The sequence below is a fragment of the Passer domesticus genome, chromosome 15 (assembly GCF_036417665.1).
Source record: "Passer domesticus isolate bPasDom1 chromosome 15, bPasDom1.hap1, whole genome shotgun sequence".
NCBI lineage: Eukaryota > Metazoa > Chordata > Aves > Passeriformes > Passeridae > Passer > Passer domesticus.
The window spans coordinates 15,663,702-15,677,154 of NC_087488.1; the positions used below are offsets into that span (position 1 = coordinate 15,663,702).

General features: G+C 50.0%; 1 protein-coding gene across 1 annotated transcript; it reads right to left on the reverse strand.

Moving 5' to 3' along the window:
* Positions 1 to 1,422: 1,422 nt before the first annotated feature.
* Positions 1,423 to 5,045, reverse strand: NOXO1 (NADPH oxidase organizer 1). Its single transcript, XM_064390737.1, has 8 exons — positions 4,856 to 5,045; positions 4,356 to 4,436; positions 4,178 to 4,241; positions 3,513 to 3,693; positions 3,104 to 3,285; positions 2,775 to 2,888; positions 2,198 to 2,315; positions 1,423 to 1,975 (listed from the first exon to the last, which is right to left on the reverse strand). Exons 1-8 carry the CDS (start codon positions 4,919 to 4,921, stop codon positions 1,423 to 1,425), a joined length of 1,359 nt encoding a protein of 452 aa, XP_064246807.1. The 5' UTR covers positions 4,922 to 5,045.
* Positions 5,046 to 13,453: the final 8,408 nt, after the last annotated feature.

Genomic DNA, 13,453 nt, shown 5'->3' on the forward strand with positions numbered 1-13,453 from the left:
AGACACACAAACAGCAGGTAGTTTGGGATAAAAAAAAAGGCAGAATCCCAACAAGCAGCTGGGATTTAAAGGGTTCATGGAGCTGGGATCTTGCTTGGGCAAAGCAGCCTGGACTAAGGTAAGGGTCTCACCCATGCCCACCCAAAATTTAGCACCTGGGAGGAAGAGAAGCACAATTTAAATTCCCCAAACAGCATATTTTTAAAGCATAATACACAAGCCGGCTTCAGAGATATTTACATGTATTTTATTTCATAGACAAAAATGTATAAAATTCAAACAACATAAACACAAGTTCTTTATAAAAATATAACAGATACCTGGGAGAATAAGTACAATTAAAGCCATCAGTGTAGAGAAAAGTTAATTTTCCTATAACTCTTTTTCTGACTCATTTCTAGCAAATGAGTTGAGGATTAGAATTGTGAGTTTCAGTAACTAGCCAGTCCCCTGTGAAGAGGAATGTTTTGTCCATAAAAGTGACCTCTGTTCCCATCCCAGGTGGGACAGAGCTGTGGCTGCCCTGGTTGTGTTCCTGTGCCTGCACAGACCTGGCTGGGGTGAGCAGGGATGAGTTTCCTCCCCAGCAGGTTTTTTATTCTCACAGCCATTCAGCAGATCCAGCCCATCCCTATATTCATGGCCACTCCACTAACCTATTAAAAAATCCCAAACCAACACCAAAAGTCAAAAAAGTTAAAAAATATCTATAAAATAGGGGGTTCAGTAAGAGCCATCACACAGGTGAACCAGCCCATCCCTCCCCAGTCCCGGGACTGGCTCAGGGTGCCAGGGGCACTGAGGCACTCTGGTGCCACTCCTGTGCCCTCCACGGTGGCCGTGGCTGTGCCAGCTGATCCTGGCATGGGGAATAACCCAGCTGTGCTGCAGGGAGGGGAACACTGCCTGGGGAGAGCTCCCTGAGCTCCGAGTGACCTCCGGCTCTGGAGCTGCTGAATGTGACCCCACAGCCCTGTCCCAGTAATCCTGGTCCCTGGGGAAGCTGCAGCTGCCCAGGGAGGTGATGGCTGTGTGTGTGTCCCTCAGAAGGGACAGTGCCAAGCCCTGACACTCCAGGGTGATGGAGGTGTGTGTGTCCCTCAGAAGGGACAATCCCAAACCCTGACACTCCAGAGGTGATGGCTGTGTGTGTGTCCCTCAGAAGGGACAGTGCCAAGCCCTGACACTCCAGAGGTGATGGCTCTGTGTGTGTGTCCCTCAGAAGGGACAGTGCCAAGCCCTGACACTCCGGAGGTGATGGCTCTGTGTGTGTCCCTCAGAAGGGACAGTGCCAAGCCCCGACTCTCCAGGGTGATGGATGTGTGTGTGTCCCTCAGAAGGGACATCCCCAAGCCCCGAGGCTCCGGAGGGACCCCAGCGAGCGGGGTGTCAGCGCTGTGCCCGTGTCCCCGGCCAGGGCCGCTAATGGCGGCAGGGCAGCGGCAGGCCGGGCCGGGGAGCCGCCTGCTGCACGGCGCGCTTGGTGACGGTGCTGCAGCGCTGCAGGATCTCCTGGGCGGAGGGACGGGCTGGCACCCTGGGCACAGCCGCGGCCGGCTCCGGCTGGGCTGCGGAGGGCTCCGCGAAGCCGGAGTCGTTGCTGTCCCCGGCGCTGAGGTGCGGGGCTTTGCCGCTGTGCGCGGCCGGCCCGCGGCTCGGCCCGGGAGCGCTCCTGGCCGGCTCCACCTCGGGCAGGGACCGAGACAAGTCGGCTTTCCAGGCGCTGCTGCTCGCCGAGCTCCGCGAGGAGCTGTCCAGCCCCAGGTCCAGCTGCGGGGTGGAGCTGGCCCGCGGCAGAGAGCGGGAGCGGCTCCGGGGAGAGGCGGCGGGCTCCGGCCGGGCCGCGCCCCGCGGCTGAGGGGAGCCGAGGCCCGGGCTGCAGGCGTGCGGGCTCAGCATGGTCTGCAGCTTGTGGTGAGGGTTCTGGTAGGGCCGGAGGCACAGCGAGGGCATGTAGCCGGTGCAGCCGTTGTACCTGAGGGCAGGGATGGAAAGGACACTGAGAAAACCCTTCCAGCATCTCGAGCCAAGGGGAGGGAGCGCCTGGGGAGCGGGTCCGTGCTGTACACGGGGTGTGAGGAGAGGGAAAGCATCCCCAGCCAAGGACATCCAGCTCAGAGGGCTCCTGTCCATCCCACACGGGGCAAACAGCAAGCAGCTCCCTGGGGCAGCCAGGGCTTTGGGAAAGCCTGCTCACCGTATCAGCCACCAGCCGTTGTGGGATGTCCTGAGCACCTCCACGACCACCCCCTGGTTCAGCGAGAGCTCGTCTGCCTTCTGAGCCTCGTAGGCCTGCACCACAAAGTACAGGCTGCCTGCAGAGAGAGGGAGAGGTCAGATCTGCCTTGTGGAGAAAGTGCTCTGATCCCTGTGGGAGACCAGCCCAGCTGCAGGGCAGCTGCCCCTGAGAGTGACTGGTTTGCTCAGGGACCCCAGTTTGATCCATTTAAGTTGGATATAAAGAAGTTTTTTACAAAAAGGGTGTGGAGGCCCTGAAGAGGTTGCCCAGAGAAGCTGTGGCTGCCCCTGAATCCCTGGAAGTGTTCAAGGCCAAGTTGGACAGGGCTTGGAGCAGCCTGGGACAGTGGAAGGTGTTGGGGTTGGAACTGGATGGGCTTTAAGCTCTCTTCCAACCCAAACCACTCCATGGTTCCATGACCCACAGGTGGTGGCAGGGCCAACAAGAAAAGTCAGAGGTCCAGGCAGGGACACCAGGCAGTGGTAAAGTGGTGGGAGTTTGCAGAACTCATGTTTTGAAGGAAGAACAGACTTACCCTCCTCATCTGAGCTGAAGGCATTCTGGACGTCCTCACAGGCATCAAGCTCTTCCAGGTACGAGGCTGGGAACCAGGCTATCTGTTTGTCTGCATTTTCCACCAGCCACCAGCCTACAAAGAGGAAAAATACCCAGATTTTAACAGCCTGCAAGTCAAGACGTGACAACAATCCCTGGGTAGGGGACACAAGAGACAGGAGGGACATTCACTGTCCCCCAGGTAAACACACAAGTGCAAACACCCGAACCCCTGACACTGCCTCAGCATTTGCCTGGCTATGAATCCATCTGCCCATCCATCCCAACACTGAATCCTCTCAGACCTACCAGTCATGTCCTTGATGAGCACTTCCACAATCTCCCTCTGAGCCACTGTGAAGGGTTTGTTCTTTGTGTCTTTGGTTTCAAAGGCCTCGATGCAGTGGTAGCTCTGCGACGCCTGAGGGAGGGTGATGGAGAGGGGCTGGGGGCTCTTCTCCCTTCTGAATACTGATGGCATGATCACCACACTGGAAAGTAAAGGTGCACATCAAAAACTCACATGAGAGGTTGAGTTTAGTATTGATTTTGGTAAAATAATGTCTGCAGTAGGCTGAGAAATGCTTCAGGCATCAGAAACAAAATTAAAAGCACCCAGCTGAGCTGCCCTGGAGTGTAAGTGGTGTTTCCCTTCTATCCATATCCATAACATTTCTGTTTCACCAACAAACAAAAAAATGCAACTCATGTTTCATACCTGTTTTCAGGGAAGGAGGGATCGAGGTCTTGAGTCTGTGCCTTGAAAAACTGATTCACCTCTTCACCCCGGGAGATTTTCACATCTGTTTTCAGCAGCTCCTGGGAATATGTTTCCAGCAGTTTCAGGATCTCCAGGCACCTGTTCAGCTTCCCGCCCTTCCTCTGCTGCATAGTTATTCCTTCAAAATAACAAGAGCACAGTTGGGATAGGGCAGCAATGGATCTGGATCCCTGGAAAAGAGCAGCACTTTTCCCTGAACAGCAGGTGCCCTCACCCACCACCCTTCCTGCCCAAGGCAAACTGTACAAAGTCACTATCCCTGCCTCCCTGTCATTTTTAACAGCTCCTGATAGGATTTTGTAACATCTAAAATTTCTCTTTTTTTTCACATGTGAAGTTTCAAGAAGCTCTAGGTCAACATTTGAAGTGTAGCATTAATTTGCCAAGTGCAGCTATCTATTAAAAAGCCTTTCTGGGTCATTTTAAGTCAGTTCTAGACCCAAACAAGCTGCTGTGACCCAGTGGTGCCATGGCAGGAGCAGGAGAGAGCCCCTGATCTGTTCCAGAGCAAGGTCAGCCTCAGAGGCTTCAGTCTCTGTCACGGGTTATGGCTGTCCCTGATCACTCTTGTGTTTGTTGGTCCATCAGAGATTTGTCCTTACCTTTAAACCTGGGCAAACTCCTCAGTGACCCACTCTCAGTGGGGAATTTTCTCTTCAGCTCTTTCTAAAAGCAAGGAGAGGGAGAGAGCAGTGATTCCTCACAGCTGACACACGGCCAGGCTCCTTCCCCTCCCCAGGACAGGAACCTTGAAATTTCAGGAATTGAAAATTCACTTACATGGAATTTCTTAAAATCTTCAAATGTCCTGTAGATGAGAATGTTGTTCTGATCTGACCAGGACACAAACATCATGTAGTTCTGGGAAAAGAAAAGGGAGAAGAAAAGCAGTTTAATCATAATGTTCAATGTTGGATGGTTCCAGACAATCAGCATGTGGTTTTGCTGTGGTTTAGTTGAGGCTTTTAACATCACATTAAAAAATTAAATGAAACATTAAACCTACAAAAATATGTCTTTAATTTCATAGTCCCAAATGGGTGATCATTGCTGAAACCAGGAGAATCTTATGGTGCTCTGACAAAAAGAGAGCAAACCCCAAGATATGAAGCTCATTAAAAACCAAGTCCCCTTATCCTAGACCCCTAGGCTCCAATCCCAGTACTACGGGGAATGAGCAAACATATCCCTGGCAGAGTAACTCAAAATCCTCTAGTGTCCCAATATGTAAATTATATTTAAGGAAGAAAACAAAGCCCCCCCCAAAAAAATTAAATTACCTTCTGTTTCCTGCACTGCATGAAGCCGACAGCCTTCACATCCACGGGGTACCTGTTGCAGCTCATTTTCCCCACGGCTGCTGCTGCTCCTTCGCAGGGAGCCAGAGGGATGAGAGAGGGAGGGATGAGAGCTGGAGGGATGAGAACTGGAGGGATGAGAACTGGAGGGATGAGAGATGGAGGGATGGGAATTCGAGGGATGAGAGATGGAGGGATGAGAGCTGGAGGGATGAGAGATGGAGGGATGAGAACTGGAGGGATGAGAGCTGGAGGGATGAGAGCTGGAGGGATGAAAACTGGAGGGATGAGAGCTGGAGGGATGAGAGCTGGAGGGATGAGAGCTGGAGGGATGAGAACTGGAGGGATGAGAATTCGAGGGATGAGAGCTGGAGGGATGAAAACTGGAGGGATGAGAACTGGAGGGATGAGAGCTGGAGGGATGAGAGCTGGAGGGATGAGAATTCGAGGGATGAGAGCTGGAGGGATGAAAACTGGAGGGATGAGAACTGGAGGGATGAGAGCTGGAGGGATGAGAGCTGGAGGGATGAGAATTCGAGGGATGAGAGCTGGAGCGAGCAGAGCTGCGGCTCCTGCCCGAGTGCCGAGTTTAAATAGCCCGGAGCAGGAGGCAGGGCAGAGGTTCCCGAGCTTCCTCCTCCGCCCAGCGCCCGGGCAGAAATTCCGCGATTTGCCAAAGTGCCGCGTGCCTTTTACCTTTCCCCCCGCTTTTAACATGCAAATGCTGCCGGGTGCAGGCGGGACTCGTTCAGGTAGCCGGGGAGGAAAAACAGAGTCTTTTATCACGTCCTTACTAACCAGTGCCGGGAAGGAAGGGAGGGGAAGGCAGCGGGGCTGTGTGCCAGCGCTGGGTTAGAGAAGGTCACAGGGGCTGCAGCACCTGCCCCGAGATATTTCCGGGAGACAGGTGAGGTTTTTATGGTTGTATCACACGGACCTGCAGCTCGGGCTGAGCTCACCCAAAGACTGATTTAGAACATGGGTTGTAAAACACAGATCAGGCACCATTAAACGTGAGTAATATTTGTTGCAAATATTTTTCCTGCTTTGTCCCACCTGCCGAGTTACTTTAAATAGATTTCTGACAGTTTTATCAATACCTCCATTGAGATGCCGATGTAATGAACAGACATCCCCAGGATGTAACTAAAAGACTGAAAGCTCCTCGGGTGTAAATATGTGATGGAAATTCAGCTCTGAGTGCTCTGCCCTGTGTCCAGCCAGGTGTCCACACCCTCCCAGGGCAGCCAGCAGCTCTTCCTGAGGAGCAGCTCCACTGCCCAGAGGCTCAGCAGGATAATTCCGGTCTTGGCCAGCCTGTCCTCTCCCTGAACCTCAGGGCTGATGGGCACCGTGTGATCAAACCGCCTCTTCTTTGGTAAAGCCTCAATTGAACCATTATCACTATAATTATCTTTATCATTATCATTATTGGAACCCCAACTGAGAGGCTCAGCCGTGCCTGCCTTTCATTTCCCAGCCTCACCTGGTGCCTCAAACCCTCAGCAATAGCTGCAGGTGATTTTTCATCTACCAAAAAAAAAAAAACCAAAAAAAAAAAAAAAAAAACCAAAACAAAAAAAAAACCAAAAAAACCCAACCCAGAACTGGAACAGGGGGCCAAACCAGATTCCTTCTGGAAAATACAGTGAGGAGGGTCTTGGTTTGTGATCCAGGAGCACGGGAGGCTGCTCCACACAGCAGGGTGGCAGCTTGTGGAGACAAAGAAAGCAGGTTTACTGCAGTTGGATTTATTGCTGCTGGATATCTGTCCTGCATTAAAAAGGGAAAGTTATCCCTTTGGATTTTGGAGAGAAAAGCTCTCCAACAGGCTGTCCAAGGCATTTCCTGGCTCAGGAAGCCGCACAGGAGCTGCCCTGTGGAAAAGGCATGTGGAGCAGCTCCCTGCCCTCCACAGCCCTGGAATCAGACCCTCCATCCCTCTGTTATAAATCCTCCAGCCAAACCATGTGCTGGTAAATCTCTCCAAATGAAAGAGTGAGGATTTCATGGAGTGAGAGGAAATCACTTCATCCAGCAGATTTATTTAGAAAGTTCCAGTCTCTGAGGTGCCAAAACCCTTTGCTGACTCCATGTCCTCAAACCTGCACTCACTGGCTTCTCCTTGGCAGCCAAGCCAGGGCCAAACTCACCCTCACGTGGCTCTTGGAAATATCTGGGACCACGACTCCCAATGAAGCACCTTGGCTTGGTTTCCTGTCTCAGAGCAAACACAAATGACAACGTGTTTCCAAGAACATAAAGGTTTAAACATGTCTATCCTGACTGGGAAAAGCCAAAGACAAGGAAAGCTTTGGAGGAGCTGCAGGATGAGGAGATAGCCGGGGGGGCACAGAGAGCACCTTGATCTGAGGATGCCATAAAAACCAGAAGAGTAGGAAACAGCCTTGGTTTTTCTGTGTTTCATCATTCTCAGGGAATTCAAGCAGAAAGGGAGGTGTGGAAAACATCTAATGGAATGTTACAACAGGAAGGTGAAGCTACACAGGGTTTTACAAGTCACCCGAGGCAGAAGGACCAGCCCTGCAGCTTGCAGAGCTGATCTTCTGGAAAAGATTGGACTGACTGGGACATTGCTGGTGACAGTGGTGTTGTATAAAACCAAATATGAGCAAAACTGCTCAAAACTCAATAACTGGTTATTGAGAAAACGTTTTGAGGAAGTGAAGGGCTCTGTGACACAGAACTGAGGTGCAGGGAGGGAGGGGAAATCCCTGCCACTCCCCTGAGACACCAACACCTCTGGAGTCACCTGGAGGGCTCAGGTCAGGCTCTGCAGCTGTCACAGTATCGGTGCCCTGGCGCTGTCAAGGGTGATGTCACAAAACTGTCTGCTCCAGAATGACCTCAGGAGCCTCGTCACATCTGCAGTGACACCGCCTACGAAACCAGAAGGAGGCTGGGCCAGACGGCCCTTGGAAGGGTAAGGTGCTCCTCCAAGCTCTCCACAGCTCCCAGCCATGGCAGGGCCATTCCTGTCGGCAAGGATGGGTAACCCCCAGCAGAGGCCATAACTCCACTCCTCTGCTGGATGCATTTGGACTCGCTTATAAAAAAACAAGACAAACATTGTTTTTCTGGCATTATCAAGTTTACTTTGTGTCTTCTACAGTTTCCATGTCATCCTGCTATAAATCAGTGCCTCCTCATGGGTAATAATTAATGGCAGAGGAGGAGGGGTCTGCCCAGAAAAAGTGATACTCAGCAAGAATTACTGGATGCTGCTGTTTCATCACCTATATTTATTTACACGGCTCTGAGGGCAGCAGTTAATTTTCCTTTGTTGTTTTACAAGGTACCAAAGAGATCATAAATTAACAGGCAATATGTAATATTGCCCTGCCCGGCTTTGCCAAGATGCAGGAAACACGGATTTTTCCATAAAGACTCCCATCATTTTGCAGTGTGCTCCAAGAGAGCTTCCTGCACCCCACCAAGGTGCAGCTCTGCTGCTCGAGGAGCCTCACTCCAGCCACAAACTGCCCCTCTGGGGACAGAAACACGTTTGTGTCACAGCAGGTGACTAAGGCACTGTCACAGGGAGCCACACCAGGCTGCCTGCCCCAGACTGGCCACGGCTGGGAAGATGAAGTAGGTCAGCCAGAGGTGCAGGAAGGCCCCACAGTCACCAGGGCTGTCCCACTGATATTCCCATCCCAAGATCAGCCTCTCTTCCATGACAAATGAACACTGATGCTCTGCTTTTCTATTCATTTCCGTGTGGATGAGGAGTAATTTCAGTAGAAGCAGAATCTGAGCGCACAGATGCCCAGGGGCAGCCAAAGGCAGCTCCTCTCCAGCTCCTCCTGAGCCATTTTCCAGGTCCAGCAAGAAACAGCCTTGTCCCAAATGCTTGGAGAGGAGCAGCTGTGTTCTGAACATCTTTCCCACACACACAAGTCGTGTCTGGGCTGCTGAGTGACCTGTGCCCCTCATGGCTGATGATGTGTGGGACTCTGCATCAGGATTTCTCTTTCTGTGGCCACCACAGGAAAGGCAAAGAGAGGAAAAGTCCTCAAACCACCCCCAGGACACTGCAGCTGCGAGGAAGAGATACAGAAAGGAGCTGTGGGCACAGCCAGGGGGGGCCTGGAACAAAGCTGGAGGAAAAGCTTCATCTTTCCCTTGCTCACCTTCAGGATCAAAACCTGCCCTTTACTGTTCTTGAAGGTCACCTGTGATGACACATGGCCTATCAGCACCTTTAATGAAAAGCCCAGATGCTAAAAGCCGATTTTAAAAGTACAAAGAGGTTTTAGACTTTTAATAAATAGAGAAACAGACCTTTATTTAAAAAGAATAATGAAAACCCAGACACTGGAGTTGACAAAAGTCTCCTTCACTTCAGGAACAAAGGAAGCAGTTGAACTTTCACACAGGCTGGGATGAGAGATTTTGCAGTAACTAATCCAGAAGAAAGTATTTCATTTTCTCCTAATTCCAGCAGCTGCTGCAGCCACTAAAGCATTTCTCTGTGGCAGTTCAGGAACCCTTTGAGCCCAGGCAGCAGCTCAGCCCTTTCCCACTCCATCACATCCCTCTTCAGTGCATTGGGGCACTCACTCCTCACAGGCAGCTTTAGTTCAGGATCCAAAATCACAGCATCACATCAAAGTCCTCAAATCTCACTCCCCAGGTGTCATTTTCTTTACAAAGCCCCTGGGATGGCCCTGGCCAGCCCAGGGAGAGCTCTGCCTGTCTCAGGAGCTTTGCTCGCTGCCTGGGGCATGCACAGCAGCCAGGCTCTTGTTCACCAAGCACTTGTTGAAATAATTTCATAGTTCTTTTATAAAAATGACATGTTTTCCTAAGCTTCTGCAAAATACAAAAGTGTGATTCATGAAGGAATCTTCCAGAAAGGGTGAGAATGTAACTTAAGCTTCTTCAAGAAGAGGAGGTTCCCTGAATTATTTTCTCAGGAAAACACGGTGTTTGATGAGTGCATGGCATGAGGCCAGGGTTTTGTGGACGTGCTGTGACCCAGGAATGAGATGTGAAGGCAGAAGAAAAGGAGGGTGGAGTTTCCAAGGGGGTTTGAGGCTCTGCACTGCGCAGCCTGCCCACATTCCAAAATCTGGTGGGAGAAAATCCCAGCAACACCAGTACAGCCAACAGCAAGCGCAGCAAGCACCAGCGAGCATGGAGAAATACTGTTTTCACTTGGGGAAAATCTGTTCTTACATCATGCTAAATATAGTAAATTGATCGGAGACAAGACCGTTGTGTTCCTTCCAGATTAGTCAGAGATGCTCATCCCACTCTTTCCTCATTCCCCACGGCCATCGAGGAGCAGAGATGCAAAGCCTTATCTCTCCTGGGGATTCCACCAGCACCAGGAGCTCTAGCTAAAAGTCCACCCATATTTCAGAGCAAAGACAGCAACTTGTGTTCCTTGGCCCCTTCAGAAACCAGGGAAAACCAGACCACTCAAAAGCCTGGTGGGAGAAGAGCAATGTGGAAGGAACATTTGGGTTTAATTCTTAATGAGTCCAAGCATAGCAGCTGTTGCCTGAGGAAAACCTCTTCCACTGAAGGAGACTTCTGTTAAATTCCTTAGACCTCCTTCTGGAAAAAAGGAATCGCCCCAAATCAGAAGCAACTCCCCTTTTGCAAAGCCAAGTGGAACAGGAGCTGCTCCCTGAAGACTTTGTTTTTCAAGAGGACAATAGGAACCCCCAGTTTTGCTGTGTTTGTCCTCAGAATGGATGAACTGTTCCAGGGATGCTCGGAGTGGGTCTGGGAAGGAGGAGATGGATTGGAGCACAACACAAGCAGGGCCACCAAAACCAATCTGCAGAAATGATTTGGTTTTCTCCCTGCCCCTGCCATCACCATTACCCATGGATTCTCATTTTAATCAGCAAGAGGATCCACACATAAAAATGGCACCAACTTTAAAAGAACAAACGCAGTGTCGGGTGTAGGTGCCCAGATTTGAGCAAGGCAGTGCCTTGTGCTGTCCTTCACTTCAGACTGTTCTGAACACATTTCAGCAGTTCTGGATGGATCTGAACTGAGACATCTCAGCCATTCCCTGGCAGGGGGGCTGCAGGCTTCTTCCTGATATCTGGGGATAAATTCATACTTTTGGGAAATTTTACAGGTGATAAAGTTCTTACACAGGCAGAGAGGATCAATATGATCCACTTAGCTAGAAATGAACACCTTTTTTTGATGTTGTTGCTATTTCCTACTTGGCTGTAATTTCTCAAACAAGTCTATGACTAATTCCTGGTGCTGCTTTATCACTGGTCAGACTTTAGGCTCACATTCTTACATGTAAATACAAGACAGCTTCCTGCTGTATTGCAGGAATACAATCCAGGGTGCTCCACCACCCCAGGGTGCTCCAAACTGTCCAAGCTGGCCTTGGGCACTGCCAGGGATCCAGGGGCAGCCACAGCTGCTCTGGGAATCTGTGCCAGGGCCTGCCCACCCTCACGGGGAAGGATTCCTCCCCAAAATCGAATTTGTGTGAGGAGTTTGTTTGGTAACAGGCTCTAGCACACTCCAGCTCCTGAATCAGTGCTGGGAGCAGAGGTTGGGTGGGTTAGGGCTGTGCAAGGGGGAGCAGGAGGGAATGTTCCCTCATCCTTCCCCGGCTCTGCACCACATTCCTTCCTTTGGATGGAAATAATTTGGCTCCGCACTTGGAATCATTTAGAGACAGTAAAGTGAATTTCCTTGCTCTGACTTGAATTGGAGCATTTCTCCATTTTTTAAACTTTAAAATCCAAGCTGATGCTGGACCTGAAGGCAAGGGGAGAAAATTTTCCTAAAGAGGCAGCTCTGCTCCTAGAGCTGAGCAGGAAAGGGGCGAGGGGAGCAACATGGAGCACAAATCTCTGTAACCAACAGCCTCCTTCAAAGCTTTTCCTTTTCAATAAAAATGATGATATTTTAACTGAATCCATAAATTAAATCACAATCAAGGAAGCAAAGTCTGCTAACGGCCAAACCAGGAGATTGCTGTGGCCCAGTAACATCTCTGCACCTGTTTAATTGCTTGAAGACCAAACAATAAAGCTCTAGAGGAAATTCCCTCAGTATCTCATTCTCTTTTTTCCCGACTTTACAAAAATTAATGAGGTCATGAGCATCAGTTAAAACATTTATTGGCGGGCAAGGAAAACAGACATAAAAACGTTGCTGTCCCTACTTGATCTTTCCTTTGCGTGTGAAATTTATCTTTATAGTTGTCTACAACTTCAGACAAAGTCATTCCAGCAGTTCCTACCAGTTACTCATGTGTCTTCTCCCTTTCTAACAAAAATCAGCACATAAATATTCCCAAGAAGTAGCAAATAAATAAAAATAAAGGAGCACTGGTAGATAGAGACCCCAAGATGGAGATCCAGACCATCAGCTCAGTGCTCCACAGAGCAGGAACAGCTCAGCCACTTCCACATGAAACACACCAAGTGTTAAAGTATTTTTGAGGGCATGTCTTTGAGGTATTTCTCTAAAATGATGCTTTTTCTAATACATATTTTACACTACACTGTGTTGAATAAATCACATATATATATATTTATATATAAAGTGACATTTTGGTCCAGCCCCATTCTGGACGTACATTTGTTTGCATTAAACAAAATAATAATATTTTTCATTTGACCTACAGGTAATGAACAGGAGAAAAGTTGAAGTAGATACAAAATTCACATTGTTCATGGTAGGAGACTTGTGGCTCTCAAACCTTTAAGAGCATGACAGAATCAAGGCAAAAAGAAGGATGAGAGCAAGTCTGTGCTGCTCTCCAAGTTTTCCCTCTCTGACCTCTATTAAATATTTTGTAAGGCCACAGATAATTAACATTTCCAAGGGGTGAAAGAGCAAGCTCCAAAGTCTGATGCCAGGCTGGACAGTTGCCCAGGTCACCACCCTCATGTGCTCACAAGCTCTCTGGGAATAAAAGAAAAAATGTTAAATATCCACTGAAGACCAAGATCCTGGGACCAGGTCTGGCTCTCCATCAACCCACGGAGCCCAGCCACTCCCAGGCAGAGCCTGCCCTGGTGTAACACGTGCCAACACTCCCAGAAAGAGGAAAATCCTCCCTCCGCATGGATTTACAAGCATGTGACAGGTGTTAAAAACATGGAGCACTTCATATGGGCGTGCTGCTATAAAGGAGCTTGAGTTGAATGGAGTTATCTACTTGTTTGTCCATAAAATCGCCCTGTTGATTGTATGACTCTGCTGGAGATAACGCTGAGGTGCCTGCCAGCACTGCTGGCACGAAGAGCTGCTGTGTGCCATGGGCTCTGCCACACTCAGTGTCTACACATCCCGGAATCCCAGAATTGTTCAGTGTGGAAGAGCTCATCCAGGGCAGCCCCTGCCCAGGCAGGGTCACCTGGAGCAGGTGACACAGGACTGGGTTTGGGATGGCTCCTGGGGGAGGCTGCACACCCTCCCTGGGCAGCTGTTCCAGGCTCTGCCGTGTCAGGGCTCGGCTCTTTCCCCTCTCATGGAAAGAGGTTCCTCCTCCTGTCAGGTGGAACTTGCTGTGTTTTAGTTCCTGGCCATTGCTCCTCACCCTGTCACTGAACAGAG

Coding starts and splice junctions, on each gene's coding strand:
- NOXO1 (XM_064390737.1), bottom strand. CDS start 4,921: ATGAGCTGCAACAGGTACCCCGTGGATGTGAAGGCTGTCGGCTTCATG. Junction 4,242..4,355: donor AAGATTTTAAGAAATTCCAT/GTAAGTGAATTT, acceptor CCTTGCTTTTAG/AAAGAGCTGAAGAGAAAATT. Junction 2,889..3,103: donor GCTCATCAAGGACATGACTG/GTAGGTCTGAGA, acceptor TCCTCTTTGTAG/GCTGGTGGCTGGTGGAAAAT.